This window comes from Lutjanus erythropterus, chromosome 3, assembly GCF_056507025.1.
Source record: "Lutjanus erythropterus isolate fLutEry1 chromosome 3, fLutEry1.hap2, whole genome shotgun sequence".
NCBI lineage: Eukaryota > Metazoa > Chordata > Actinopteri > Lutjaniformes > Lutjanidae > Lutjanus > Lutjanus erythropterus.
The window spans coordinates 4,390,716-4,416,116 of NC_139319.1; the positions used below are offsets into that span (position 1 = coordinate 4,390,716).

Here is a 25,401-nt window from a genome sequence, read left to right on the forward strand (position 1 = left end):
TTGATGTGCTTGACGACCGCGCCCCCTAAACAACGCTAGCATCATGCAAATGAGCACGCGCAAGTATATTTCCATACTGAGCAAGATAGTTATCTGCAGTTTACCTTAGTGCTCGCAAGTACCTGACAGGAGTCTGTTTTGAAGGTGGAGAGATGCGGCGGTGGTGTATCTGCGTCAACAATAAAAAAAAAAAAAAAGAAAGAAATTTGAAGGAGTGGCGGCTAGGATTTAGGAGTGGCGGGCCGCCACTCCTAAATGAATGTAGAGGAAACACTGCTATAATAACTTTATAACGCCCAAGCCTAACTGTAGCCTCTACCAATACCCTGAAAGAGGCTCTTCTTCTGGATTTCATCTTCCTGTTACTGTTTTTAGTAGGGTCAGAGAATATTTTTAACACACTAAATTAAGTTTTGTGAAACACCAGGTCTTCAGCTGACAAATCTGGTTTAATCAATGATTTAAATGTCAAGCACCATCTTGATTTTATGTTACTACAGTGGTTCCTATTTACACATTCAACCCCTCCCAACCTCAGTTTTATGAGCATAGCTAGGACACACCAGAAAGGAGGTGTAGTTGTCATTTTAAAAAGATAATTCTATCCAGTACAAGGAGAAATATGACATTTGGTTCTTTTGAGTATGTTGTTCTTCAATATATTGTTCTTCAGGACTCTTCATGTTGACCTGCAGACCACCTAAATACAGTGCAGACCCTTTTTGATGACTTGCCCATCTGCTGTCTATCATCTGTATTGATGCTGACTGTGTATTTATCATTGACAATTCAAACGTTCATGTTGACAACCTCCAGGACAGCAGCACAAAAGAACTATGTTGTATTCTGGATAACCATGGACAGAGCCAGGCCCACACACAAGCAGTGGCAAACTCTGGATTTAATCATCTTCAAGGGTCTTAACATTTCTAAGGCTGTGGTTGCTCTTTCTCATCATTCCTGTGTTTTCTTTGGTCTCAGAAAGTGGTGTACAACTAGCTGTGTTTCCATCCAAATCTAAAAAAATTTTTATTTTTACCGAATTTAGAGTAGATCTGCAAAAGAAAATGCAAAAGAATGCTTGTTCCCATCCTCTACACTGCCTGTTAAATGTCTGCTACATCAGAACTTATTAGGAAAAGGCAAAAACCACCTTAAGGGAGTAATAAATCCTTTTTTTTTTTTTCAAAATTGAGAATACTTTTTCAAATTTTGTTATTTCATCAACCTTTTCCAAAGTGATACTTCAAAATATGCATGAAAATACACTGATTGAAACATGGCTGCTGAAAACCAGTGGATTATTCATTATTTTTTCATAAAAATAAATGCATTTAAAATACATAATCCATCTACTATCAAAATGACACAAATTTTCTAATTAAAATCCATAAAATACCAGATCATTGAAATGTGTTGATATCAGCTTGTTACATAGCCACGATCATGCACATAGCATGCAGGGGTAAAATAAGGAGAATAAAAATTAATGCTTCAATAAAACTGCAATCATGGCTCCAAACAGGAACAATTATGAAGAGGATGCAGATCAGGAGGAGAATATTTCGAGCAGTGTTTGTGGCTGCTTAAGAAGTGCCAGTAAAGTTTTCACTAAACCTGGCAGGAACAAATGCTGCAAAACAGTAAGGTGGTGCTTGGAGAGCTCAGTTTTTTTCTGAGGTGGTACGCGGTGTGTAAAGTTGGAGAAACACTGATTTTGCTGTTCTCTTTCCCACCTGCCTTTGCTTTGGAATCCATCAATGGCACTGTAGATCATTTCAGTAATAAATATAAAATAAAGTGTTATCAAGCTGAGCTCAAGTGGCTAATGCAGATTTCCGGGTGTATTATGGCACCTCTCTCTGACATCATGGCCAAAAACAACAATAATGCACATGATTTATTTGCTACTGTTGACAGGCTGATAAAAACCATGCTGTGTTAAATCTTGGAAGAAACTGTGCAACATCCTAAATCATCCTCCTGCTACTTTGATATTCTGCTTACAGGCTTTTTCAAATATGTTTTTGACTCCATGCCATCTGATATTCTTCAAATAATGAACACTTCTCTACTCTCAGGTTATTTCCCACGAGTCCGGAAAACCGCTGTTATTAAACCACTCTTAAAATTACTAATATCTGGAACAAGCTTGCAGGAAAACTTCCCTCTGTCTCTCAGCTCTTTTAATCAGGGTTTCAAGCTTTTCTGTTTGGCTTCTTTTAAAGAGAAGTTAAACTTGGACCTGTGTCATCTCTTGCACTGCACTGTACCTGCACTTATTTGCAAAACCACATATCTCTGCTTTGATTCATTTTACTATATCATTTTTTTATTGCACCATACCACTGTATGCAAAGTACTGTATTATTAGAATGTATTACCATAATTATCAGTATTCAACACTAAAAAGTCAAAGTTCTAGTTCTGAATTCTCCTTTTTCTGAAAACTTTTTCACTTACTTTGCACTGGACATGAACAGAAAGGAAAAAAAGTGTAAACACTGAGAGAAAGGTGTGATATGGGAGTGTGTTGAAAAGAGGGGAGGAAACTGTCAAGGCCACCCTGTCCAGCAGCCTTGAGAACCAGATTTCACCACACACGGCTGTCATATCAAACAGTAACACATGGTTTTGGTACACAGAGTTCATTCTCGACTATCCAGCTCCCCCTCAGAATTGTTGTAGTTGAAATGAGACACAGTGTCAGATACAATCCATTGGGTTGAATGAAACCTACAGTTTATGGCAGTACTGTTTAAGTCTGTTGATGTTTTGATATGCTTGAGCTTGCAGGCAAATAAGTTTGCGCTGCATGGTGAAACATAGGGGGTACTTTTTCTGATGTCTTTCATATTTGATGTGAAAGTGTCCATGGTGTTTAATCTGCAGAGTAAATACTGAATGAAAACCCAGCTATACCTCACTAAATCATGTTTGAATGCATGTTCATCAGAGACGTGTTTTTCCGTCAGTCATAAGAAAGTCATCCTCTGACAGTGGTGGTTGTTATTCGGTCTAAATCTGGCAACAAATCCAAAAAGTTTCAGATTTTTCCACTGGTCTATTCTGTTGATGGCTGTTGGCTCGGTCCGAATTAAAATCAAAACAATGTGTGACGGTAATTGTGATCAGAAATACTTGAGGAGTATTTTTGGCTGTGACACATAGAAAGTTTTGGGTTTATAAATGTTTGTGACTGGTGGGAAGCAGCTTAAGTTAAACTTGCAGCTAAACCAATGATTATTCCTCCAGGAAAGTTGAATGAGTGTGCATGCTGGTTTCCAGTGGGTCATGACCTTTACATTCACAGACTGAACATAAAGTGAAGGTTAGATGGTTGTGGTTCTGTTGTATACAGATGTAGTTTTTCTGTAGGTGGTGATGTGAAGACTCAACATGTTTTAAGGGGATAGTTGACATTTTTTTTAAGTAGGGTTGTTCAAAGTAATCATCTGCAGGCAGTATATTACCTGCAGTAGATGTTGCAGAGAAGAGTACCAGCATGGAAAAAAAATCAATATCACTTTGAATGTACGCTATTTTTAAAATATTTTCACCACTTTACCGAGTTATGAAACAGTCTTTTCTGTTGGGGAAACCACCTTCAAGAATTGCTCTCTCCAAAACCGTCCAACTCCTTTGACAAAATCAGTAATTTCACCTTGCATGACATGAGACTTGTTCATCTACCACTGGTTAGTTTGTGTTATGGTGTGACCCTAACCCTTTAAAACACATTCACTAACCGATTGAGGTGGTGGTGGCCCAGCAACTTCTGTGTTCTGTGAGGTAAAATGACAAAAGGAGTCTGGTTGCTCTGAAGAGAACGATACCTCCAACGCAGACCCATTTTTGTCATTTCAAGTTGGGGATGGGGGATTATTAGGGGGAGATAGCAGGTCAACCAGTGATAGTGATATACATCATCTGAAATCGGGGGAATCTGAATATTAATTGAAGACGCAGCCCTGCACTGTGTCAAGCTTTCATAGTCATAATAAAGTTTGTTTTCTTTCGGCACCTTTTCAGATTTTGAAAGTTTGAAAGTTCACTTGCTCTATCATGTCTCATATGTTGTTACAATTTTTGGGTTGCTACCATAAATGACACTGATTTAGCACGAAATTGACCTTTTTTTTTTATACCATTCAAATGGTCTAAAATCCTTACAAAATGCCTCATTAAGGTGCAGAGAACACACCTGTGCTGGTGATTGCTCAGAGACCCCCATATTGCCAGTACACATGGTAAGGCTGTCGATCCTCTGAATGGCCTAGGTCTCCAGTCATACCCAGTTTATGCCATTCCAACACTGTTTAGGGACTGAAATATTCAAATAGAATAGGCAAAATTAACCCATTTATTGTGCATGCAAAAAACTACATGTGGGATCAGCACAAAATAGGCACGTCTGTGAACGGGAAACTCTTGGGTAGCCCATAAAAATAATTTTCATTAAGAAATCTTAAGATCAGTGATCAAAAGATTCATTTGAAAATGGGCAATTCAGTTTTTCACGTTAGTTACCCCTTTCCTAACAAGTATGCATGACATGGTTGGTACCAATTGATTTCTTGTGTCCCTCCAACTGTAATTTCATGTGATACCAGTATCTTCAGCCGATTTTTTATTTAGCCTACTATAGCCTTAGAAAGAGGCTATAGTTTTTAGACTATATACCATCCACAAGCACAGAGGGGGCATTTGCTGATGATCTGATTGTGCAGATTCAAACTTCACTCAGTTTGAATCTGCTGCTGCATTAAAGTCAGCTGTGCTCGGGAGCACAATACATACTGTCAAACAGCTGGTGGAGTGTTCTATAGGCTGTCGTAATGTAAGTGAGTTTATGTTGTGGACACGGGGAATGTGTTTCAGATACAAGCCTATAATTTGGCCCGGGCTAAATGTAGATGGTATGTTATTCTCTCACAAACATCCTCCCTCCTTCCTCCTTTCCATCTGACTTTGGTCTTGCTGTGAGTCAGGTGGTGTTGTGGCTCTTAATGCCAAACAGATTCAGTTTCTACTCATTCCAAAAGTTTCTGAACGGACGGTCTATTCCTGGACCGAGAGTTTTCTACCCTTTCATCTGTCAATATCGTGTCCTGTGATTGAGGGAAAAGAATGTTGGCTTGAGACTGTACAGTATAGTACTCTTAAATCTGTAATTTACCCAGAAAATGCAACCTTCTTTTATGTATCAACAGTTTTGTTTCATGCAAGCAATGCAGCCTGCAGTCTGCTTCACGGTTACAAAAATAATCCTGCTTATTTTCCCCTGTGTGAAATTCTCCGAAAGTAGAGATCTGCCCTTTTTTATTCAGTTTGTCTCGAGACTTATGGCTCTTCAGTTTGTTTATATCATTTGTTTGTTATAAAATTGTTTGTAAGAGACTGATTGTAGAACGTATCTGGATTCACTGACATTAGAACCCAACAATACTGTTTCTGATCAATATAAAATATCAGGTGAGGGGTGAGAGGGAGGCCGGACATCAGAGAAGTGAAAATGGTTCATGATGGAACCCTTAGTCTTACTAAGAACCCTCGATAGATCTTTTTTTTAAAAGGTTCTATTGAGGGTTCTTTCTAGAACCACCCAGGTGGTTCTACTGAGAAAGCTTGTGTGTAATGGTACAAAGAACCCCTGACAAACAAAGGATCTCAACAAACTTTGAAGAACTTTCTGTCAAAATGGTTTTTTGGATGAAAGGGGTCCTAATTGAACCCTTAGCCTTACAAATGACCCTTTATGAACTTTTATTTTTTTAAAGAAGCAGATGGTTCTGGGTAGAACCTCAGCCCTTCAAGAAGAACCCTGTTGGAACCTTTGTTTCTTAGAGTGAAGTACAGAAAAAGGCACGTCCAGCCAGAATAGTTTCTTGTGTAACTTGGTGAGAAAATGATTCATTTCAACTAAATCGGAGTTGGTGATTGTTGGAACAGCTGAAATATGAGCCAAGATGGTTTTGGTGAGTTTTATTTTGTTTCTGTCGAGTTTGAATTAAGTTTTTTTTTTTTTTTTATGATGATAAAATTACTGTTTCTCTAAATGGAGTCTGGTGGCTTTGGTTGGAGCAATAAAACAGCTGTTTCTGGTAAAGCAAACCAGACTTTCCACAAAAGGTATCTTGCTCTCTAACAGAAATGTCTTGGTCTCCAGGGATCCTTTCAGACACGCAGAATAGCAGTCTGAGTTTCTCAGCTCTTTTAGTGAACAGTTTGCAGTTACTCAAATAAGGATTACATTGCAACCTGTTTTGGGACTCACAGCTGCAGTGTTCCCCCTCAACACTGGACCAGTTTCAAAAATTGTGGTTCCAATTAGTAAGTAACTCAGACACAAAAAAGACATGGGAAAGTAGAGCCCAGGTTGAAAAATACTGAAGTTACCCTTTTAGGTCAATACTGATATTTATATGTAAGAGTCAAAAACATTTTGATAAGATTCTTTAAAGTATTCTGACCAAGATATTTACTGAGCTGCACATTTTACAGTCTTAGTATAAAGTTATCAGTGTTTTATGTTGGATGAATTATGTAATCGTGACAGATTTTCATCCAGCATTCAGTCACATTTCTAGAAAATTGGCCAAAAAAAAACCCCAGTCATAAATTTGCCTTGAGCTTTAGAAGTTGGTTAAAAACAAACCACAATAAATTGCAATACATGCGAATGGAACGTGCGCAGCACAGACAACAATAACGGACATGGCTCCAGTCTGAATGATGTTTATGACTTTAACCAAGTTATTGCATTTGGTATGAAAGACTTTTATGAATTCTTTAAAAAGGATCAGACACAATTTGTTGTTTCATCTGTGTTTTATGTATACCTCCGACTTATTTCCCTGTTATTTCTGCTCCTTTAAAGTTAAAACACTTTCAACAAGAAAAAAGTAAAAAAGTGTATAAAATGTTATTGCTCATATCATGCTTTTTTTTTTAAATGTAAGCTATTCTGTGTTGGCTGTAAAACTTCAACTTGCAATCCCCAAATATTTAAACTCCTCTACTGCCTCAACAGCCTGGAAAATAGTGACAGGTATTGTGTTGACTTGCAATAACCAGCTCCTTAGTTTTACTTTCATAAATTAAAAGGGCACTGTCTTCACACCATTTAGTGAGCTCCTCAGTAAGATGAAAATATGTAGACTGTGTCCCCAGTCTGCCTGAGACCAATTAACACCATATCGTCCACATATCTATACAATTGTCACGTTGAATTAATCATTTGCAAGGACAATTCTGTGTGAAAATGTGTGTGTTTTCCATGCAGGTTTTTAGCGCTAATTGAGGTGGGTGGAAACTCGCTGACTGAGATTTCTACTTTTATTTTTTTACTGCTGCCCTGTTAATAGACAGTGGCATGTCAACGCTGCAAGGAAAACAGATCAGTGATCCTCTAGTGATCACTGGAAGCGAAAAACTACCGACTGTTGTGTCTCTTCCTGCCGCTCGCGCGAGTGCAGTGTAACTGATCTGCTTCAGTGAACTGAGAATTTACTACCAGCCAAGTTCTGATAACATAGCCGGTTAGTAAATGTGTCAGCTCACATCTTGAATATTGGATTAGTGGAATAGAAGTAGAAATACAGAATCTCAGTTGGATAACATAGTTCAGTTGAAGTTTAAACAGGAGTAAACGTGAAATGTTTCTCTGTGGAGTATTTCTAGAATGCTTCTGGATACCTGAGCACTATTTCTGTCCAGAGGCCCTTAGTTATTTCTGGCATGGTGACCTCTTAGTGTGGTATGAAGCGACGGAAAGAGGATTCCCCTGTTTCCAGCACACACACACCCGCCTGTGGCCATATTAACATGCATCATAAACCTTCTCTCAATAACATAGGCACAAAGGTTTAAGGTGAGTGTGTGTCAGGGTTCCTACACTATTTCCGAAGTCAAATTCATGCACTTTACAAGAATTTTCAAGGTGCATTTTCTACATTTTCCAGCATCTTACAGCTGTTGTAAGTGGCATATTTATATACATATACTCAAAATGATTATTTCACTTCTTCTCCACATTAAGATTAAGATCACTGTAAGATCACTAACTCTTTCACTGGTTTCCAAGATCGTGACTCTAATTCATCCTGAATGATCAGATTGGACAGCTGAAACATTTATTACAAATGTCATGTTGATATATTGCCCATCTGTATTTACTATCTAATCTCGTAACTAGTGATGTGCTTGGTGACTAATTTCACTGTTGATTAAATGCAAAATGTAATTTAGACTAGTCTAACAGTAAATAAACACTCAGAACGAAGTTAAAATTGAGCAGTTTATTAATTGATCATTTTAAACACTGATTGGAAAAATACTGTGTGTATTAAGAGCCATTTGAAACCATTAATCACAGTCTACAATCGCCAAATTGTATTTTCAATGCCGCTGAAATGTGTGACACTTCGCGCTGTGTAATAAAAACATTGTACATTAACCTACAAACCCTGACAGCTCACGAAATGCTTCAACTTTTCAGACTGTAGGGGATCACAGTGTTGGTGGGTAAACAGATGTCAAGTGCCAGCTTGCTACACGGTGTGGCTAACATTAGCAGTGCTAGCAGCAGGGGCAGCTGCTCTGCTTGCAAGTTAATGTCCACGTCTGTGCTGAATGCGGTCACATGTTGCTCCAGTTGAGTGATCATATACCAGTTAATTCTGTCACAGCCTACATTCAACATTATTTCCATTTTCTAGATTAAAACGCTGCCAAACTGTGCTGATTTTACAAGCTGTCATCTGTTCAACTTTGCTGATTTAAAAACATCCAGGGCTGCGTGGGCCATCGGGGCACATACGCTTTCAACGTACAGAGAGAAGTGCTGCTTGAGAGCAACAGCCCTGGCTAGTGGTGGGCAGCTGCATGATCTCATCTTAGAGACAACAGTTAACTGGCATTGTGCTGGAATAAAATATTGATGAATAGTTTTCCCGACTAGTATTTCTGATGCCAACTAGCGAGGGTGGCAACGTTTAATCCTGTAGCCGACTAATCACGCACATCCCGAATTGTAACAATAATATATTATTGTTGTTGTTGTTACAAACAGATTGAAGAAACTGCTGGCAGAATAGAGACCATTCAAAAGAAAGAATAACTTGTCATTTGCATGTTTTCTGGTTTAAGCAAATAAAAGGTGAACTTTAAAAACATGCATGTACCTGTATTTATGACAGACATTTACTTGTTCAAACAGACCACATCCCTGGATAATATTTGTATAGTATTTATAACAGCCATTATTTGACTGTGCAGGCTTTGATTTGAATATTTGCAGTAAATATTTTTTTTTGAGGGGTGGAACGGTGTGCCTCAGGCTCTCTTAGCTGAACTGCTGCTTATAAAGGTGGTGGTTGAACTCATTCACTCCCTCGGTTTTCATCATCCAATCACAAGCTGACACAAGATCACCTGTGTGGTTTTGCATGGGAAATGTGCCTGTCAGGCATTGGGCATACACACACACGCACACACACACACACACACACACACACACACACACACACACACACACACACACATACTCTCTCTCTCTCTCTCTCTCTCTCTCTCTCTCTCTCTCTCTCTCTCTCTTCCTCTCCCTTTAGGACCAATAGACACACTGTATTGCACCCAGAGAAACAGACAGCAGTAGGAGACGTGTCCCCATGTGTGCCATGTGTTTTTGTTTCATCCCTTAAAACACAATGTGATGTGTGTGTGTGTCTCCAGATGGACCAGGTGATGAGGAGATGGAGGTTCAGGATGGAGCTTCACCCCCAACAGACAGAAGAAAAGACCAAGGTTCCTCACAGGTACACTGAACCATTACTGTAGGTAAGGTAGTAATGGATCCATTTGTACTCAGTTCAAGAAATACCATATCAGACGTATATATGCAAGATTGGGTAGTATTGCCTGTAATCTGAGTTACATAGTCAGATTACAGAGAGTAAGTAACAATAATCAGAACAGATTATATTTGAAAAAATGTGTGATTAGATTGTTGTTGCATTAACAAGGAATACTTCATTAGATTTTTTAATTAGATCTTAGAAATATGGTAATTTAAATAAAAAATTATGATAACCAAACCTGCATTAATTCATGAAAAGCACGGCCTACATGTAGTGTGGGACAAAAAAAACCCTAGGCATAAATGCACTGTTTCAAGATGTTTAAAAAGAAAAAGTAATATTTGTGGAACTCAATTTTTTGTGGCTGTGTCATGTTTTTAAGAAGGTGTAGTATTTTCAATGTTTGGTTTTGAATTAATCCTTAAGTATTCAGATTAGATTACATTTTTTAATAAAAAAAAAAATATTACCCAACCCTTCTTATGTGTAAACAATTTTGTACTTGTAGGATACAGTAAAAACATACGACTCTACAAACACTCACTTTAATATTTCCGATGTCTCGTGAAGCTGAAGCTGAAGCTGATGTGCTTTGAGATGCAATATCACTAATGGCCACTAGATGCTGAACTTTATTGGGGTTCTGTTCACTTGGTGCCAACATTTCTTCTATTTTCTCCTCAGTTTCTCCTCAGTTAAGAAGGGACTTCAATCTCCTGTTAAAGAAACATGCTTTTGTGTGTTTCCTGAATACTGAATGTGTGTGTGTGTAACTGTGTCTGGAACAGGCGATGCTGAACAGTGAGGAGGGTTTGGACGACGAGGAGAGAACAAGGAGGAGAGCCGAGAGGAGGAGAGCTAAGAGGAAAGTGAGTAAAAAGAATTGAGTCTTACTGACAAAACCCTGAAACACTGCAAGTACCAAAAGCTGCATGGAACAAAAGTAACAAAATATCTTGCAAGTACAGCTGCAAGATTTGGGCTGCTCGGATAAAGTTAGTTCTGGCCATTAATCGACTAGTTGTTGCATGTTTATGATACTAGTTTAATTATTTAAAGATACATTTTTTGGCCTGTTGAAGTTAGAATCAGTAGAGTTTGTCCACGCTCTCATAAACACACCAGAGCGGACTTACTGCAAATAATGACATTCATTTTTTTCTTCCATTTTATCACATCACACATCAGACATTTTACAAGTTTAATTTCTAGCTGAAGTACACAGTATGTTGTTTTGTGACAGGGATATCAGACTTAAAGGGACAGTTCACCCCAAAATCAAAAATGCATATTTTTCCTCTGGCCTGTAGTGCTATTTATCTATCTATACTGTTTTGGTGTGAGTTGTGGAGTTTTGGTGATATCAGCCAAAGAGATGTCTGCCTTCTCTCCAATATAATGGAACTAGATGGCATTAGTGTTGTGGTGCTCAAAGCACCAAAAACTCTACATTTTAAAAACTTAACAGCAATGATTGTTTTACAGAAATCATGACCTGGCTGTTCAAGATAATCCACACACCTTGTTGTTAGCAGTTTCATTTAGGAACTACTTTCTCTCTGCATTAGAATCTACCAGAACTACTTTCTCTCTACTAGAAAGGACTACTTTCTTTCTACATGAAACTGCTCACACCACAGTGTGTAGATCATCTTGAATAACCACTTCATGATTTTTGGAAAGAGACACTGGTTCATAATTTTTTTAATTTATTTTTTGGTGCTTTGAGCACCACAAGCCAAGTGCCGTTTAGTTCCATTATACTGGAGAGAAGGCAGACATTCATCTCTATGGCTGATAAATCCAAAAGTCTGCAGCTCACACCAAAAAAATCTAGATGGATAAACAGCACTACAGACCAGGGGAGAAAATGTATTCTTGCTTTTGAAGGAAAGTAATTACTTCTTTGTGTGTTTAATATTTTTTAAACAATCTCTAAAGTTAGAAGCATTTCACAGAACACTGCAATGTCTATATCAGTTAAATTAAATGACAGTATCTCCACATCATCAACATCATAATTGTCTACTTCTACTTGCACCATATCCACCCTGTGAACAGGTATGGAAACTGTTCTGAAAAGAAATCATCTAAGTAAGAAAATAAATAGAATAAATAAATGTTAGTCATGTTGCAGCTCATGTCTTTATTGTGTCTAATAACTAAAATGAATGTCTCCTGCATTCCACACATCACTACAACCGGTACCACACCCTTATTTGCTCATGTCACCTGATGCCTCACCTGTCTCCACCCCTTTTCTAACAGTTGCTAATGTCCTGTTCTGTTTTCATACATTTTGCCACACCCTCTTTATGGCTGTTGCTCACTTTTTATGACACGCCAGACTGCATGTCTGCCTCTGCGCCTGTGTCCATACGTGTCTGTCTCCCATCCCACAGCCATCATGTCCATGCTCTCCTTTCAGAGGCAGAAGGAACGGAAGAAACTGGAGAGAGCGGAGAGGATGGAGGATGCTTCAGAGCAGGTGAGATCAGAATTGTCTAAATGTAATCTGCTGTTATTTCTCTGTTTCTTTAATGAACAAAACCTGACACAGTTTATATGTTGCCATATGTTCTTACAATCATTATGTCCATAATTCATGCATCCATGTGTACATGCATGCACAGACCTGGATTTTTTTCATTAAGGGAATAGTTTGTATTTTCAGTGTATCAATCCATGTATTACATCCAGTAAATGGTGATTAGCATTCCTGAATTTGAATCGGAGAGGAGAATCGGTGGAAGCTAAGCAATGTACTGCAGATGACAGGGTTAGCAGCAAAACTTATTTTATCCAGCTATAAAAAAAAAGATCAATATCAGTTTAATTGTACACAACATTTTGAATTTTTTTCACTGCTTTTCCTTGTTGTTAGGCAGATGTTTGACTTATACAGTATAAAGGCAGTCTTGTGTTGGAAAAGGCTGTCTGATGACAAAGTAAAGCAGTGAAAATATTCTAAATGCCTTTTGCTGCTGACCCCTGTCCACAGCAGTACGTTGCTTTGCTTTCTACACTAGTACTCCTGCTGCTTCTCCAAACTGGGGGCACGTCGACCATCATCTACTGTAGGTAAGTACCTCAAACAAAGCCACTTCAAAAACTACAAACTATCCCTTTAACTAGGTAAGTAAAAGCAGGTACCCAACCATCGAGGTCTGTTTGAAAATGTGTGTGTTACTTTATGACTTAATCCAAACAATCTTACTTATCTAACAGGTGTTTAGAAAAAACAGCACACTATCACTGTCTGGATGTTAGATTTGCATTGTTTCATTTTGAAAACAATAATTCTCATGTCACGTTATTTTTGTGGAAATTTCTGTTATAAAGTGAATTCAGAGAAAACATTTTGATTACAGTTGTTATGCATATATGATTCAAGCCTTCATAACACTTACACTTCACTCTTTATCATAATTTATTTATTTAAATCCTCAGAAAACACACTGAATTATACTGAGGTACAGACATGCAGCTAGACAACACACAACTAAAGTCATCAAGCTTGTCAGTAGCAATAAAAGAAGAATAAATCACTAAAACAAGGTCAAATTAAGAATGTTGATAGGTAAGGTGCAGAAATTGGTGAGAGAAATAGATAAATACATAATAAGAGCATTTAAAAGCAATAGCAATTACAATGAGTAAAATTAGCATTTAAACCCTGGAACTGTCTCAGCGGACATCTTAAAGGAATAGTTCACCCAAACATGAAAGATCAGTCATTATCTGCTCACCCTCATGCCAAATGAAGATTGAGATTAGTTTATCTGACCACCAAACACTGCAGGAGTTTCACAGGAAAACAGCGATGCAGAATCTCCCAGTCAAATTAAGTGAATTGTGACCAGTTTTAAAACTGGATTACATCAGATGAGCAGTATGGAGGCTACCAGTATTCCAAGATGAGAGATAAAAATAAGTAAATACAAATGCTGATCTCTCCACATCCATTCCAGAAGTGACAAGATAAAGTGAAAGCTGTTGTAACAGAGATCCATTCATCTTTGCCTGCTTAAGTAACACAAGCGCTCATGATAAGCTTTAACTTTTCCTCCTTTCCAATTTACTTGTGTGAGAGTGTAAAAAAAATAAAAATTCTCACAGGAAAGGTGGATGCTCTGATGCACACTGAAGGTCAAACTAACCTGCGAGCTGATCTGCACGCAGAGGAGGTGATGAGACATGAATCACACTTCAACAGAGTCTGCAGTTAAGTGTGACCTCATCTTCTCAAGTGATTTTTTTTAAAAATAATCCCTTTCACTTTCTGCAGGAAGAGGAAGTGGCTGAAGCGGCGTCTGAGAGCGACAGCGAGGAGGAACTGAAAGAGGAGGAGAAATGGACCCCGGTTCGTCCCAGAAACAAAAGCAACCCTGATCCGGTGCCTGCCCTGGTGACAGAGAACAAGAGCAACCACCAGCTGCCCCACAGGACCTCTGAGGAGGTGGGTTGAAGCCACGCTGGCACACTTGGTATTCTGTTCAGTCCTTCAAAATAAAATAAATAATAAAGCTGAGTACCAGTGGCCGCTTACACAAAACACTGTAAGTTAAGATTAAAAGGAAATATCCTTTCTCTGTGCAAGAAAACACCCTTGTCCCAGGCAAGAATTCACAACTACAAACAATTTAAAAAATGTGTTAAAAACCTTCAAAATGTAAAACTAACAATAGCCACTGATATCATAGGTATTAAAATCATCTGTATTTTAAAATAGCTTATTTCTGTCATTTGTTGTTGCTGATTTCTGTCAAGTCTGTCTTTTTTTTTTACAAAAACATGATTTAATCAGGCATAAAAAGTGTCAACTATATCCTAAGGATGCCTGTCACACTTCCTGCTTTGAAAAAATGCAGGAAAAACTTTTCTCCTTAATGTTTCCTTAAAGTGTTCACTTAAGTTTTTAAGGTTTTGTCTTTATTTTGGTCTCAAACTGAAGGAAAAATTCTAAGGTGCTTTGGACTCTGTCGGTTTTTGTTTATATTTTGATGTTTATGGCGATAGATGAGAGAAATGAACAAGTGTTCCCTGTGTTCTGCAACCGAGAGAATCCAATGGACATGTGTACTGATGAGCAATAAATTTTACGTTACAGATTTGAACGGCAGTTAGTTATTGATTTGTCCAACCCTCTTCACTTGCCACAGCTGTGCTCTTCCACCCTCTCTGCAGTTATTGATTGTTTAATGTATTTATGTTTGGGGATTTTTCCAATCAGTACAAGTATTAAGCAACAGACTGACCTGTTGCTGAATTATCAAATGAAATATCTGGTTACACTTTCTTCTCAAGACTTCAAGACAAGACAGAGAGAGACAGTGAACCGTTCAGTGTGCGTGATATATTCAGTGATGTTTCAGCGGAGTGAGACAGGCTCTTTGTGGTGTTTTAACTAGACCGGTGTACAGTCACACACGGGGTGTAAAAGTAGGCTGACAGCGAATCAAGAATGCACGTTCATTTTATAGGGCAAAGGGACGAAGGAGGCCGAGTCAGGATGTGAGGACTGTACGTGTACCGAAGACAAAAGTTGCCCGCCAGAACTCATCAGTCCCACACAGGAAAAACAGCTGCGTGGTCAATAACAGGAAAATGGTTTATTCCTTATCAAGAAACAATCCTGTGAGAAAGCCTCCTTCATTCCAGGCTACACCAGACCGGTTCATACAAAGTACAAAGTTCAGCATATAATTTTCCCACTTCGGGATCGTTTCAGGAAGTGATTCAGTTCGTTCACTTTGAAGATCGGTTCTTTCGAACAAAATGTTTATGAATGACACAACACTAGTTACCACAGTAACTACCCTCCCTACCTTCCGATAAATTCAAACATGTTTGATTTTATCAGAACGTCAAAATTATTGACGCCATAATTTACCATCTCTTGTTCTTACCAGTTGAGAACACGAAGCTGAATGAAGCTCGCCATCCTTTCCTTGGACCAAGGAAAGAGTACCACGACCTCTATTTTAAGTTATCTCAGTCGGTGCAGTTACTTTGTAGCAGCTGCGTCTGTTTGGTTCTCTCGCTAAAACTAACCTTGTGAGAAAAGTCAACAGTGCAGAGTTTTCAATAAACTGCTCAAAACATGCTCGGTATGAACACGTCATTACCATGAAAAGAGCACTTGCATGCATTCTGAGTACAGGCTTCAGTCTTCTTTAGACATTAAAGGGCTGCGTCTTTTACATGACGTCAGTTCCTTGTTGCCTGAATTGTTAAACATGATTCAAGGCAACGCTGGCTTAGGATAAGAATCAGAATCAGATTGATCTCCGAGGGGGGAAGATGTTCACATTGTAGGTGCTCCTGTTCAAGACTAGAAAAATATATAGCAAAGAGCGATTTTAAGGAAATATAAAACAGGAATTGGAAAATATATTTGTAATTGCACTGTTGATTGTTGCAAAGGATTATTGTAAGTTCGGATCATTGAGGGATTTATGTTAGTCGACAAATCCCAGCTTTATCCAGCAGAAATTTGCAGTGGGAAATATGCCAAATATGCCATCTAAAATAAAAATAGTGTATATATATATAAATAGTCTAAGTGAATTACTTGTGATTCTTTTTTATTCAGTACTTATGTTTTCTGCACACTGAGCATAGAGCTGACCTACAACAGTAAATTGTAAGAATGACATTAATTGGCACATCTTGCCATTTGAAGCTACCCACACTAATGAAAGGAGTGTTGGGAGACTTAATTCTGGCATTTTAAATTAGCATTTAACAATTGTTCTGTTATATAATCACATCTCGTATGTGCCGGGATGAGAAAATGACAAAAAAAATAACTTGACACCATAGGTGTAGTGTTGCTGGAACGCACTGATACGAGACTATGCCACATTTTTTTTTCTCTCCAAGTGAGAATATTCACAGTTTGCATAATCAGCTTTTTTTCAAGCACTTGAAGATCAAATTGTTGCTTAGGCATATCTGCTGTGAAATGCATTTCCAATTGTTTTGAGGAGGAGCGTGAAGCAGACCTGCAGTCACGGCAGAGACAGAGAGTAAGAAAGGCCTCATGTGGACTGACTGCTGTGTAACTAAACAGTGGTTACGTGACCTGAAATGAGCCACAATTTCAACGTTCTTGTGCGTGCATGTGTGGGTCATAGGTGCGTTCTGGTAATAAAACAAACTGCACTACATCTCTGCTGTTTTATGGCTATCATATGTGTGGCAGTTGTTCTATGTGGCTGGACCTCTGGAATGTTAACAGACATATCGGCTGTCAAAAAATGAACCCTGGGATTAAGACTTTTTTTTCAGAATGACCTCTTTTTTTTGTTAAACTGACCTCTCAGATCATCACTTTAATACTAATATGATACAAATACAATATTTCACATGAAAAAACAACTCTTTGGATTTGGAAAACGTTTGTTGCATGTATAAGCAAGTCCTGATGATGTGTGGAGGAAGCTGAGTCCAAATCACAGGACCTTAACTGGCTAAAACTGAGGCTAAAGCTGTTTTGGATTTAGCCTCCCTTGGAGATGATAACCACAGGAAAATTGAGGTGGACCCATGCTGATTTGCTAAACATTTAAATCAACATTTGCTCAAAGCAGGTTTCTTTCTGTTTGACCAGTTACAGTTCTCACTGTTTTGTCAGCTTGTTGTATTGAGGTTTTTTTTTGGTTACTTCCTGGCGTTTCAGGAACCAGAGTGGGACGTCAGCAGCGCATTTGTGGCCAAAGCTGCCAGCCACATCAAACTCAAAGCCCTGAAGAGCAGAACAACGCAGATCTCCAGAGAGAACAAGGAGAATGAAGCCAGGAGCAGCCAGGTACACACACACACACACACACACACACACACACATACACACACATACACACAGGACCACAAGCATACAACTGTCAGATCCAACCTCCAAACCTCCTCTGTCTTTTTGGGGTGATACTTAAACACTGAAAATGTAATTCTGCAGTATGTTTGATTGACTTTCCCGATGACGACGACGATGTCTGTTGTGATTGCAGGTGGAGAACACAGAAGAAATGAAGAGGAGGGGCGAATCTCTTACAGGTGAATCATCTATCTGTTGTTCTTTACACAGATCTCAGTTACATTTAATAACATGTTGAAGTAAAATCATCGCTTATCTTGCTGTCAGACGGCCTTTTCAGACGGGAAACTGCCTTTATGTAAAGCCAAATATTACTCCCTCCAAAGCAACCAGACTCCCTTGACAAAAACTTTTTACCTCGTATGTCATATTGTGATGTTGGTGAATCCAAACTGACCTTTTAAAACACAGAAGTCACATAATAACACGAACAAACTAACCGATCGAGGCAGCAGTAGACCAGCTGCTCCTGTGTGAAATTGACTGATTTTCCTCAAGAAGTCTGGTTGCTTTGGAGAGAGCGTTATTTGGCTCATATAACTTGTATAACAGTGAAAAAGGCTCTTCTGACAACAAGGTAAAGTGGTGAAAATATTCTAAATATAAATCATATATAAATATATTCTAAATAATATATACACTTAAACTATTACTACTATTAAAAATTCCAGAATAATAACCGGTATTTTCTACTTGACATTTCTGCAAATTCAAAGTGATAAAGATCAGATGTACAGACTGAAATCTCACATGAAGGATAGTTTTATGTGACGAGATTTTGAGAATTTTATCTCTGCTTTTCAAAGCTGTGAGATATTTAACAGCAGTGTTCCTAATCAAAATCAATGTCCTGCTTACTAAAAAGAATTCACAGAATGAACTGGTCAACTGATTTTATTAGGAATATTTACTGGGTACAAAGAGGTATGTGTGTGGAAGTGCATGATGTTAATGTAAGTCCTCAAAAGTTTAAAATGCAAATGTGTGTGTGTGTCCGTGTGTGTGTGTGTGTGTGTGTGTGCGCACATTCTCCAGCACAGGGCATTCAGATGTTCGAGCAAGGTCAGTACAGCCAGGCAGTGGACATGTTTACAAAAGCCATCTACTGTGACCCCAAGGACCACAGGTGAGCTGAAATGTGAACTCTGTCCCTGACTCACCTACACCCTCACCCTGTCCTCCCACCCTGTCCTTTCAGTCCTGTCATTTTAAGTAAATATGTCCATCTGTGCGACTCTCTCGTCTCTCAGGTTCTATGGAAATCGGTCTTATTGCTACTGGTGTCTGGAGCAGTACGACTCTGCCCTAACAGACGCTCAGAGGTCCATTCAGCTGGCTCCTGATTGGCCGAAGGGATACTTCCGTAAGGGGTGTGCTCTGATGGGGTTAAAGGTCAGCACCTGACAGTCATGAGTTTTTGATTTTTAGCATTTTTAGCAGGTGGCATGTGTATATACTGTATGTATATGTGTGTTTGTTTGCGTTCCAGCGGTACAGCGAGGCAGAGAAGGCGATGGAGCAGGTGTTGAGGCTGGATCAACACTGCAAGGAAGCATCCAGTAAACTCTTCACCTGCCGGGTGCTGCAGCTCATGGTGAGGAGCACTTAGTTAGATCCGAGTGTTGATTTAGTGTCATGCTTCAAGGTGACATAGGGTGTAAATTCAATCTACTTATCCCATTTTCAATTTCATTTGTTTACTTTAGGGGCTTGGTTTTGAGGAAGAGCAAAGTAAACTGCTGCTGGAGAAGTTCACCACCGTCCAGGCGGTCGTCACCTCATCCGAGGCCAAAAGTAAGAGTCAGCTGCAGTACCACCTGTGTCCACACTGGGGCACCACAGTGGCAGACACATGCTGATACTACTGACAGCACATGCCATAACCCTAACCCTAACTTCTGTTTATTGTAATGCAAATGAGATATTTTCATGTGCATACATTTTTTATGCAAGGAAGAACAATAAATATACAGAAATAGAAAACAAACAAAAAAGATCTTACAGATGTCACTGCAGATAATACTTTAAAACTACTAATCATGGGTTTGTCTTATTAAAGTAGTCATCACATCTTTAAGCAAATTTAAGTGGTTGGTGGATTTTTCTCTCTCCAATTTAACAAAATCAGTCTCTGTGCTAATGTCACAACAGGTCTCATTTGATATTGGTTGTTTGGCAGCTGTGTCATAACCTCTATAACACAAAACACTGCCAGAATTTGGTCAGATTTGAGTTGCTTCTGTGATGCCTCAGAAAGAGTTTGGGATATATTTCTACTATTTTAGAAACAGTATATTAAAACTAGGACAGTTTTTAGGCAGAGAGATGCATAGTTTGCGTGGTGGAATAAGTTAGTAAAGTTAGTATAAGGATATAAACACATATTAAGGTCAGAATAACAGTTGCCCCCTTTTCAATAAAGAAGACATACAGTACAATCCTGTGAGTAAACAGACAAACACAAGGTAAATGATAGATGGTTTTAAAGGGTGTTCAGACTATGTGTGGCACCATGATGATGCTACAGTTTGTTATTTAAGTTTATTGATATGATGCTACAAGTTGATGCACAGCAGCAGACCACAGTGGTTAATGATGTTAAATACATCCCACTGACGACATCTACTTCCTGTCTCCTCTTCCAGCACTGAAGCACACACCTCTGCAGGATCAGAGTGGGTAGGTTGTTGCACATAATCACACCACTCACTTCAAAATAATCAAATAACTAATAATCGCTCTCCGTCACATTGTGCTCCCCTGTGATCTTTGCCTTATTCCTGTTCACATCATCCCCTTGTTTTCGTCTCTCTCTTTTCTCTCGCTGTCTTCCCTTCTTTATCTTCCAGGAGCTGTCGCTCTCTGTGGGTTGGGAACATTACAGTAGAAGTAACAGAGAAAGACCTCCGGGACCTCTTCAAAATGTAAAAACACTATATGTGTGTGCTTGTATAAGACTTGTTTTGTGATGGTTAATGAAAAGCTCCTGTAACAGCAACAGATTTTGCAGATATTTCTACTGCTTTGTTGTAGATTAGAGACTATGTGTTTCCGTGGTTACAGGTATGGCGAAATAGAGAGCATCAGACTTCTTCACGAGCGTTTCTGTGCCTTCGTCAACTTCAAGAATGCCAACATGGCTGCCAAAGCCCTGGAGAAGCTGCAGGTGAGTGATGGGGAGGCTCATTATTCAAATGAACAAACTCAGCTTGATGTTTATCATCTTGTATGCCATCAGTGCAAAATTTAGTCAAATTTCGAGTAAAGTGGCAAAATAAAATGCAAATAAATGCTTGTTTCCATCCACTGCTGCTCTGTTGTTATTAATAGTTTGTTCGCCGAGATCAGCCATAGGTGGCGCCGATTCTCCAGTCAGAAAATCATTAAACCATTGCAGCAGAAGAGGAAGAAGAAGAGTGCCAGTCGAACCTCAAACAGTGAAAAACAGTTTAGACAAACACAATGCAAACATGACATTTCTGTTTGTTTCATGTGTAGCGCCTTAATTTGATTTGATTTGACTGACTTGATTGTCCAGCACAGTAAGAATTTGTCTTTAGCTTGTCTGAAGGGAAAACAAGTACAAGCATGTGAAATGAGGTGAAATGGAGACGTAGCATATGTTCCAGCTGGCCTGTGGGAGCAGTGAAGTATCTGCAGCTCTGTAGTCCAAAGTGTTTGCTTTGTCTCAAAGGGCAGGAAGAAATTCCCTCCAGCATGTGATTGAGTGGAGGAACTTGCCAGCACTTATTGACTCCCTTGTTCCTGATTGTTGTGAAACTCTGTTAGGAAGCGTAGGTCACATCTGTGTGGAGCAATCATGGAGACATGGGAGCGATAAAGAGACTGAAACAGCTGATCAGTCATGTTAGTTAAATGTTCGCCACGCTAGAGATCATTCAGTGCATTAACTGTTTTTAGAAAAAGGTAAAAACCACCTCAAGTGACCATAAAAACTTGAGGAAATTTTCAGATTTCGCCTTTTCCATCAACTTCCAATACTTCAAAATACACATTAAAGTAAGGTGATTGCCAGATGGCTGTTGTCAGTGTCTAAGTATGTTGCAGGAGGAGTTGCAAATACCAGCTGTCACCCCATTCTTCTGCCACTTCAGACACTATGATGAGTTTGTGTCCTCCTGTCCAGGGGGTGGAGCTGGGGAGCAGCAAGCTGGTGATGAGATACCCAGACCGCTGGATCCAGAGGACCGTGCCCCCGATGCAAAGGACCAACACCAGCCTGAGCCCCAGCGCTGCAGGAACACAGCAGAGCTCAGCTGCTGCAGGGTATCGACCAACTTACTCATAACGTGTGTATCTGTGTGGTGTAAACTCAGATTGTTCCCTTACAAAATGAGGTCATTTTAACCACTTATCACTTGGAGGTTAGCTTTAAGTCTTAAAGTTAGGACGAGGGTTAAAAAGCTAGACATTTTAGACACCGTAAGGTAAGATTTTTTCTTAAAAACTGTTAGGAAACATGTTTCTGTTATACCAAAAACCCTAAATGTCATCCTAAACTGAGATAAGATAGGATTTCAGACTTAGGATGCGTCTGTTATGAGGCCCCAGGCTTAAAAATATCAGAATAACCCTTTAAATAGCGATGTGAAAACTTTAATTATAATCACAATATAATCCCACTAATCCCAGTGGAATTTAACAACAGTTACTGACAGTGTGTTCTTTATTGTCTCCTGTGTCAGTCTTTATGCATTGTTAGCATGTTAGCATCTTAGTATTTGCCTGCATTTGTGCATCCTGTGAATGTCATGCAGGATCTACTCCTCTGATTTGTGCAGGTTCAGACGGTGTGTACCTATAGACGGAGACAGGTGCTTCTTCTGGCGGACCACGGGCTGTTTCTATGGTGACAAGTGCCGCTTCAAACACATACCAGACCAACAAGGCCGAGACAAGAACCCATGACAGCGCTAACTGTTTCCCTTACGCTCCCGACCCCGGCAAGGAGTCATATTTACAGGAGGGTTTACAAAGAAAAAGGAGGAACTGGAACAAAAAGGAACGCGAGATGATCTGCCTGAGAACACTGACGACTGAATGTGTGCGTGAGAGAAAGACAGAGTCAGATAAGGTGTGTATGTGATAGCCGAAGTCAGGGGTTGTGACTGAGGTGATGAGGAACTTTACAGCATCCAGAACCAGACGTTTTAAGAATAATTTCATTTGATACCACAAAACATAGAATGTAAGGAGGTCCTGAAAGGAGTTTAATTTATTTGAAGATCATTGAAGACTCTCTTAGCTCCATTTGGTCCATGGAAAAACCCTGATGAACTGATTTTTGGTTGGAGATCTGTGTTCTGTGGGAAGTTTGTCATCTGTCATCATAGGGATTCACTCTGACAAACATTTGGTTGAACCATTTTGGAAACACTACCAAAGCCCGGTTCTGTGACGAATGTTCTCTTTGACACCGCTGTTGAATTACTCCAAAGTCTAGAGTTATTTTCATACCTTTAAAAATGAATAAAATATTTGAAATTTTACTGTACATATTTGCACAAAACAATAAATAACTGAAACCTGCATTGAAATGTCCCGTTTACTTCAGTTATCACAGTCCTTCAAATGCTGACTTAGACATTAAAAACTGTAAGAATCACACTTTTGTTATGATTGCTGCAGTGAATGTGGAGCAAAACATCCTCACAGACATTAACTAATATGAAGTCATATACTAATTAGCACAAATCATATTATACTGCACGTATATAAACTAAACATGTTTTGGTTGATGTAATCATTTCCCAGGACTTTCCCAACAGGAAGATGCTGCTTTCAAGACTACAGCCTTGCCACGAGCTCTGTGAACCTGTACCTGGGCCCCCACCAGATAGTCTCTGGATCGCGCTCTCATGTTCACTTATTCTTTGTTTAAGTAGTTGTTTTTTTAAATGTATGCAAGGCCACACGGGCAGCATATCATGTGTCACATGAGTGGGTGCACAAGTCATAATACTCTTTACAGGAAACTTTTTTTTTCCCCATAAGGGGCTGATAAAAATGTTTTAACTTTACGGTGTTATGGCACTGAGCACAATTCCCACATCTTGTGCCAATGTTTCATGAATACTGATCTAATTAAATGACTCTGAGGAAAATAGATGGTGATACATGTTACTGAAAATTGTCTCTTTTTTTTGGCACATGCTTAACAGGTCAAAATAGAGTTATACGCTTGTTCTACCCAATCTCCTCAGTCTGAAAAACTGGCTTTTTGGTCAACTCTTTTTACGTGGAGTGGGATTCATTATTAGCTCCAAATGCTGCTTTTTCGGCTTTAAATACTTTTTAAAAGAGAAAAAAAAGAGTTGTTTTCTGGCATTTTAGATATTTGTGGTTGTCACAGGATAGTGATGCTACATACATTTGATCATGCATTGCTAAAGATTAAATGAGCTCAACCGTAAACATGTACAGGAGTAAACATTAATAGAGTAATAATATTAATCCAAGAACATCAGCTATTACACTGACAGGAAACATTTTACTGCAACATGACTACTTTTACTTTAAGTACATTTTTCTGATAAAATACATACTTTTACGTCAGCAAGGTTTGAGTGCAGGACTTTTACCTGTAGTGAAATATTCATCGTCTTGTTTTAAGATTCTGACACCTCTGAGGAGGGACATCATGATGGACTGACTGGTCCACAGAGGCTGCTGTCACCAGTTTCTTTTCGCACGGAAAAAAATAAATAGGAACACATGTTTAAATACAGTAAAGAAATGAGAGTCGGCTGAGTTTGACAGCTTTTGCGTTAAAAAAAAGCAGTAAAAGATGTAGTTGTACCAGCGCTGTTTTAATTTTGTGGTGTGTTTTATACAACAATAAACCTTTTGTGAATCATCAGTTGAAGAGTCAGACCAGAAGTTCTCAAAGTGTCAATTTATGGATCCAGAAAATGATTGAGGGCAGCACAGGAAAACACTGAAACAAGATTTCAAATTGAAGCAGCTGTTGATCACTTGTGGCTCCTAGTGGCCGGTTAAGAAGAGTGAGAAGTCAGCTGTCAGTGGTCGTATGAAACAGAGCAGCCAAAAAATAAAATTACTGTCTCACAGCTGTTTGTCTCCACCAACCAGTCAAGTTACAGTTTACATCCATGTCTGTCCAGACTAATATAATGTCTGTAGTGAAGACTTTGAGGGAATTTAATGTTGAACTTACCACTATATTGACCTGAAACTCTGAAGGAATTTAATTTAAGGTATTAAGTGAAGTTGACCTTTGACCCTTTGGATATGAAATATCATCACCTCATCATTTTATTCTATTACCTATTTGTGTGTAATTTCATTATAATCAGTGTATAAATTCTTGAGTTATGGCCTAAAATGTGTGTAGTGAGGTCACTGTGACCTTTGACCCTTAACCACCAAAATCTACTCAGTTCATTCTTGAGTCAAAGTCGACTCTTGAACCAAGTTTGAAGAAATTCCCTCACAGTGTTTTTGAGATATCATGTTCAGAAGAATGTGATGACCTGAAAACATCATACCTGTGCACACGGCTGTCGCTCCTGCGACACTTGTGAGGTTCCACTAGTTGTCATGCGACCAGTAGCTTTTTTACGAGTTTCTTCACACCTGGGATGAACAGTATTTAGTAACAGTGAGATTCATTTCTGCATTTCA

General features: G+C 39.0%; 1 protein-coding gene across 2 annotated transcripts in view; it reads left to right on the forward strand.

Moving 5' to 3' along the window:
• The window catches only part of LOC146329475 (uncharacterized), a 34,226-nt gene extending 11,425 nt beyond the window's left edge, over window positions 1–22,801 (forward strand). Inside the window, exons 2-16 of one of the 2 annotated variants that reach the window (XM_084714747.1) lie at window positions 9,736–9,818; window positions 10,649–10,729; window positions 12,289–12,348; window positions 14,149–14,319; window positions 17,545–17,673; window positions 17,870–17,915; window positions 18,772–18,862; window positions 18,987–19,128; window positions 19,226–19,330; window positions 19,443–19,530; window positions 20,382–20,415; window positions 20,586–20,660; window positions 20,800–20,902; window positions 21,884–22,023; window positions 22,539–22,801. In XM_084714747.1, the coding sequence (XP_084570873.1) occupies window positions 9,736–9,818; window positions 10,649–10,729; window positions 12,289–12,348; window positions 14,149–14,319; window positions 17,545–17,673; window positions 17,870–17,915; window positions 18,772–18,862; window positions 18,987–19,128; window positions 19,226–19,330; window positions 19,443–19,530; window positions 20,382–20,415; window positions 20,586–20,660; window positions 20,800–20,902; window positions 21,884–22,023; window positions 22,539–22,665 (1,475 nt within the window). In that variant the 3' untranslated portion in view covers window positions 22,666–22,801. Of the gene's footprint in view, window positions 1–9,735; window positions 9,819–10,648; window positions 10,730–12,288; window positions 12,349–14,148; window positions 14,320–17,544; window positions 17,674–17,869; window positions 17,916–18,771; window positions 18,863–18,986; window positions 19,129–19,225; window positions 19,331–19,442; window positions 19,531–20,381; window positions 20,416–20,585; window positions 20,661–20,799; window positions 20,903–21,883; window positions 22,047–22,538 lie in introns of both variants that reach the window. The other variant, XM_084714748.1, reaches the window with a different exon arrangement.
• The last annotated feature ends 2,600 nt before the right edge of the window (window positions 22,802–25,401 follow it).